This window comes from Orcinus orca, chromosome 1, assembly GCF_937001465.1.
Source record: "Orcinus orca chromosome 1, mOrcOrc1.1, whole genome shotgun sequence".
Taxonomy (NCBI): domain Eukaryota; kingdom Metazoa; phylum Chordata; class Mammalia; order Artiodactyla; family Delphinidae; genus Orcinus; species Orcinus orca.
Window position 1 is genome coordinate 62,403,659 of NC_064559.1, and position 5,862 is coordinate 62,409,520.

Genomic DNA, 5,862 nt, shown 5'->3' on the forward strand with positions numbered 1-5,862 from the left:
AAAATATCTGCAAAATATATATCTGATTAAGGACTTGTATCAAGAATATATAAAGAATTTTTACAATATTAAGAAGGTAAATCTGAATATTTAACCAAAGTATAAGAATGGCAAATAAACCATGAAAATATACTCAAAATCATTAATCATTAGGATTAAATCAAATGCAAATTAAAACAATAGTGATATTATACCTACATTATCAACTAGAAAAGCTAAAATTAGGAAGACTCATAATGCCAAGTATGGATGAGAACGTGGAACAACTAGAACTCTCAAACACTGCTGATGGGAATGCAGTATGGTACAACTGTTTTGAAAAAGTTTCTTATGAAGTTAAACACACTTATTATACAACTCGGCAATCCCATTGCAAGTATTACTCAAGAAATGAGGATTTGGGAATTCCCTCGCAGTTCAGTGGTTAGGAATCTGGGCTTTCACTACCGAGGAGGGCCTGGGTTCAATCCCTGGTCGGGAAACTAAGAACCAGCAAGCCGTGAGGCATGGCAAAAAAAAAACAGTGAGGATCTAAAAGTGTTGTACTGTATTTTTGCCAAAGTATAAATTAAAAGTTTTGTTATTTATATCTTCTTTATTTGCCATCAGCGCTATTCAAAAAACATTTTTTTTAGTCTACTACAACTACTTGGGAAACACACCCACCCTAACTTTGAAGTCAGTAACATTCAATTATAATTATTAAAAAAACACACCACTTAGAACAGCTTTGTGAACCTCAAGCCAACACTCATTAGTGGATATTCTACTGGGTCAACACCAACATTTTTAACAACACGATATGGAACAGAAAAAAGAATGCACCACACCTAGTAAGGGTAAATGTCATTTGGGGAATCTTTTATTTTAGTTATGTGTATCACAAGTTGCCATGTAAATGTATTTTTACTGTGGATCAGGGTCAAAACATTTGAAAAACACTGACATAAAACATACCTGAAATATAAATTTTGTGCTACCAGAAGCTCCTATCCCTTTTAAGCACTTTCATCCTATACCAGGTAGGAATGAAATCTACAGTAGAGCTATTCAATTGTCTGCTGTTGTTATGATTGATAACAGGCATTTGGTGGCCTAATCTTCAGGAATTAACAGCATATTCTATTACAAATATTTGTCATATTTAACTGTCATTATTAACTATTAAAATCAGACCTTTTTTAGCTTTCATTGAAATTTTAAGACTAAAGAAACAAAATACAAATACTTCACTAACTTCTCCCCAGTAGTTAACAAGGAGGAAAAACTCAGAATTTTCTGACCCTCATAAAATATGTTTTAACCCGGCAACACTTTATGAAGAACTTGGTAAGTCTGAATATAGATGTATTCAAGATACGCTAAAGACTAATCTAAATGCAAAATTATCCATTTCAGTACATACTGATCCTAACGATATTCAAAGGACACAGACTTCCTAATCGCCTGAACAAAAAGAGATTTCAATCTCCACTATAAGGCTGTCACTGGCTTAGTGGTATAGTCTGAATGTTCGTGTCCCCCCATCACCCCACCCGGACCAATTCCTCTGCTGAAATCCTAATTAGGAGGTGGGAATCTTCGGGAGGTGATTAGGCTTGGATTAGTGCCCTTATAAAAAAGATCCCAGGGAATTAGCTCACTTCTTCTGCCTTGTGAGGTTATGGTGAAAAGATGGCTATGAATCAGGAAGCAGGCCCTCACCAGACTCAGAACCTGACCATGTGAGCACCCTTATCTCAGGCTTCCAGCCTCCAAAACTTTGAAAAATAAATTTATGTTGTTCAAAAGCCACCCAGTTTATGGTATTTTGTTACAGCATCCCAAGTTGACCAAAACACTGCCTAATCATAACTTAAACACTTCGTATTAAACATATAATACATTAGGGCAAACAACTCCCTTGAAAATTTCCCTTAAATTGCTTTTTGTTAGTCAATTACTGTCTTTAATTTAGAAGGGTTAGAAAGTGTAAATTCAAATTGTACGCAAGCCTGTCTAAAATGAGAGAAATAGGAAGAGAAAGAAGAAATGTACAGATAATTTCTTTTATAAGTAATGTTTATCTCTATAAAACTATAATGAAATATGTATGGCTAATAAATTATTATAACAATCACTGAGTTCCAAAAGCACTACTCTATAACTAGTATACGGTATCTTAAGAAACATTTAGACGTACAGGTGTCTCTGACTCTGGACTTTGACAACTGCTCTTTAAAAAAATAAATCCTCCATTGAAATTTAGATTGGGCTCATAAAGATTACAATCCCTGGCCTAGCCTCTGAGTTCATGCTAGACAAAACACTTCATTGGTTCAGGTGAATCTTGTGAATTTGTGGGCTATAAGTAAACATATACATCTTCTTCTAAATAATACATGACAAATTATCTTTATTCTCACAATATAAAAGGATGTTTTGTGAACTTCAATTTTTTTTGATGGGAGGAAGAGAAAATTAACCAAATTTAAATAAAATCACCTGTAAAACATGAATACTACTATTGAAAAGGCACATGCTATGGTTAATTTGAAATGCACATTACAAGAAAAATCTGTCAATTGCTTCTATCCCAATTTTACTGTTATTTAGAAGTAATTCATTATTAGAAATACAAATAATGGAGATAAATTAGAAAAATATTTAACCTACAGTACTATAGATGAACAATCAAAATGTTTAAATATTGAAGTCCCCCCCCCGAAAAAATCTACTTACCTTTTAAAACACTTGGACTTCTTAAAAAGAAGACTTTATAAGAGTACTTCAAAATATCATTTTTTTTAAATCTCATTAATTCAGGCAATACCAATGTGGACTTTGCTGTTTCCTGCTAAGCCAAGATTAGCACTGGAGTGTGAAAGAGATGGATAAACTAAAGGTGTAAAGAAAGTCTCCTAAGGCTAAGAAATTACTCAAGCTATTTTTGAATATTTAAAAAAAAACACTTTTAAAGGATGTGCTAATTATAAAGTATATATTACTACCACATTTAAAATATTATGTAAGATATGGAATTTCCTGCATGAATATACATATATTTGAAAATCTATAATTTCGACTTTCTACTAAAGACAGTGGACTCTTACTCTTCAATTCTCCTCCACCCAACACACGAACTCCACTCGCATTATGGAGCTAGAAGAGGAAGGGAAAAAGAAAATGTATGGTTTTATATTTTAATTGACTCTATCATAGATACAGCTGAAGTAACTGAACCAGCAGAAAACATTAATACATAAACCTACATATAAGTACTACTTATTTAAATGCTCCAACTAATAGAGATAAAGGACCACATATAAATTCATTGGTGTAGAACACAAGTTTTTTTTAATTAAGCTAAAGTTAAGTTCTTTCTCAGCAAGTATTAAAAGAAATATTGCACATCTTTTAGGTTAATGGTTTAAAAAGCACTCTCTATTGATATTAAATTTTAAAATGATTAATCACCACTCCAGGTACTTATCCTAGAACAAATGCACAAAAAGCATGTGCAAGGAGGTTCACTGTAGTGCTGTTAGTAACAGCAAACGTCCAAAAAAAGAAGAAAGGCTGAGTCGACGATGATACCTTCATACTGTTAAATACTCTGCAATAGTTTAAAAGACTGTATAGATCTATTTTTACTGCCATGCAAAGATCTCCAAGATGTTATGTAAAAAAAAAAAAACAAGTTGCAAAACAGTTGTTTACAGTATGACACCATATATTCAGGTCACACACACACTCCTACAGCATTTCTATATGTACACATGTGCTTGTAAGAATTCAAAGAAAAAGGTCTGGAAGAATACTCAGGAAACAGAGAACACTGTTACCTCTCAAAGAGTGTGTGTGTGAAACTGGAATGGGAGAAATCACAAGGATTTGTGCTTCATTCTTATTAAGTTTTTACAAGGACAATGTATTCATGTCACTTGGGACACTAAAAAACAGGAGCAAGGGGAAAAAAATGCCTGCTAACTTCTCTCAAATAACTCACAAACCAGAACTGTTAGGTGTAGTGAAATTTCATTTTCTTTTATTGATTTTAAGTCAAAACCAAATGACATCAACAAATACCTAGCAAAAAGTAACAAAATTGCAAAGAAAAAAATTTTAGTGATGTTGTCTTATCTTCAAATTAAAAAAAAAGAAAAGAAAAAGAAGAAAGAGTAATGAAAAGATTGCAGAAGAAGGAAGAAAAAAGACCCCTACTAAATCCGTCCACTTTTAGCTCAGGCGTGACCCAGAATCCTCACAAATCCACTTTACGCAAAACGAAAAGAACTGGACTACCGTTCCCCCAAGTATCGAAGGTTGTTTTTAGAAAGCTTAACTAAGTAACAGTAAATGCCAAGTGTGTTTCACAGGGGTGGGAATGGGAACGTGAAACCCTACACCTCCTTAAAGCGGTCGAAACCACCGAACAGCAGAGTCCAACTGGGAAAGCGCGCGGGGGTGGGGAGAGCTCAGCTATCACTTTCAGGTTTTGGCTCGGAGCCGCACAACAGTTTACACCGAGTCTGTTTGGAGCGTGGAGTCCCCGAGGGTGGTCAGCGCGTCGCCACGGACACCTAAGCCCTCCCGAGACTTTAGGGGAGGGGCGGTCAACACAAACTTAGGTCCTTCGGCTGAGCGAGGAGAGCGCTGGAGAAGAGCAAAAGCGCCAACTTTTGCTCTAAACGCGGCAGCTCGGGGAGGTTCGACAAGTCTTCTCCCGAGTCCCACTCCAGAAGCGACCCCAACACCTTTCTCGGCCAGTACCGTCTGCCCCCTGTCCGGCCCCCCGAAGGAAAACCCAGTAAGGGCGGCGGCTGGCAGCATGAAAGGGGGACTTAGCCATGGGAGGACACGGGCATGGGATCCGTCCGCCAAGGTTCACCCAGCACCTCGGCGTCTCCGGGGCGTCCCTGCCCAGGCGCTGTCCCACCTCCAATAGCCCCAGCGGCGTGGCCCCCTCCCCCACCTCTGGGCGGCGACCTCAGCGCCTCCGCCCCAGGGCCCCCGCTCACCCAGGTAGCGGCTCCGCAGCCGGGACGGGTCCTCCAGCCCGAGGGACCTTTTCCTCACGTCCCACAACAGGTGTGGGCAGCAGCCACCTCGAGACATGGCTCCGCCGGGCCGGGGGAAGAGAGGAGACCACCGCGTGGGGGAGGGGAAAGGGGGGAGGGGACACGCGGATCAACACCCGAGCCGCACCAGCACCATCCGCGCGCCGGGCCTCGCGGTAGCAGCGAGTTAGATGGCGGTGGCAGCGGCAGCGCCTTCGCCCCCGAAGCCCGGCCGCACCCGGGCCTGAGCTCGCCTCATACTCTCCTGCTCAAGACTACCCAGAACATCCAGAGATCAGCACCCCCTCCTACAGGAGGAGGTGGAGGAGGCGGAGGCGGCCTCGACTCCTCCCTCTCCTCATTCTCGACACCCTCCCTTTCAAGCCTTTCTCGCGAGATAACGACCACCCTGGAGACTGAGGCAGGTGTGTGCCAGGGCTGCCCTTACCCTAGAAAAGTGGGTTCAGACCACTCTAGTCAAATCCTTAATACTCTGGATAAATGAGGAATAGAGACGGAAGAAGCTGAAATCGGAAGTCTCGCGCTCACGAGTCTCATTCCAAAGGAAGCAACAGAGTTGTGCGGCGTCATCTTTAGTCGGGTCATGAAAGGCCCGAAAAGCCCATTTTATCTAGGGGCCTCCTTAACCAAAGTGAAAGGGGATTAGCGCCGGTGCAGCTTCACTTTCCCTTCTCCAACATGGCCTCCGGGCCAGGAAGAAGAAATTGTAGGTTTGGTCTGGACCCCGCCCACGCCCCGGGGCGGGCCAGTCACCGCGGGTCGCTCTGCTTGCGCAAGCGCGCTCCCGGTAGGGCTCCGGGTT

The 5,862-nt window shown here is 40.8% G+C and overlaps 1 protein-coding gene across 9 annotated transcripts in view; it reads right to left on the minus strand.

The window, feature by feature from the left end:
* DCAF6 (DDB1 and CUL4 associated factor 6) overlaps window positions 1–5,723 on the minus strand; it is a 179,938-nt gene extending 174,215 nt beyond the window's left edge. For 3 of the 9 annotated variants that reach the window (XM_049715494.1, XM_049715490.1, XM_033428011.2), the window contains exon 1: window positions 5,001–5,357. In XM_049715494.1, coding sequence (XP_049571451.1) covers window positions 5,001–5,097 — 97 coding nt within the window. In that variant the 5' untranslated portion in view covers window positions 5,098–5,357. Of the gene's footprint in view, window positions 1–5,000; window positions 5,362–5,487 lie in introns of those variants that run through there. The other 6 variants (XM_004269722.3, XM_004269721.3, XM_033428015.2 and 3 more) reach the window with 5 other exon arrangements.
* Between the last annotated feature and the right edge of the window lie 139 nt (window positions 5,724–5,862).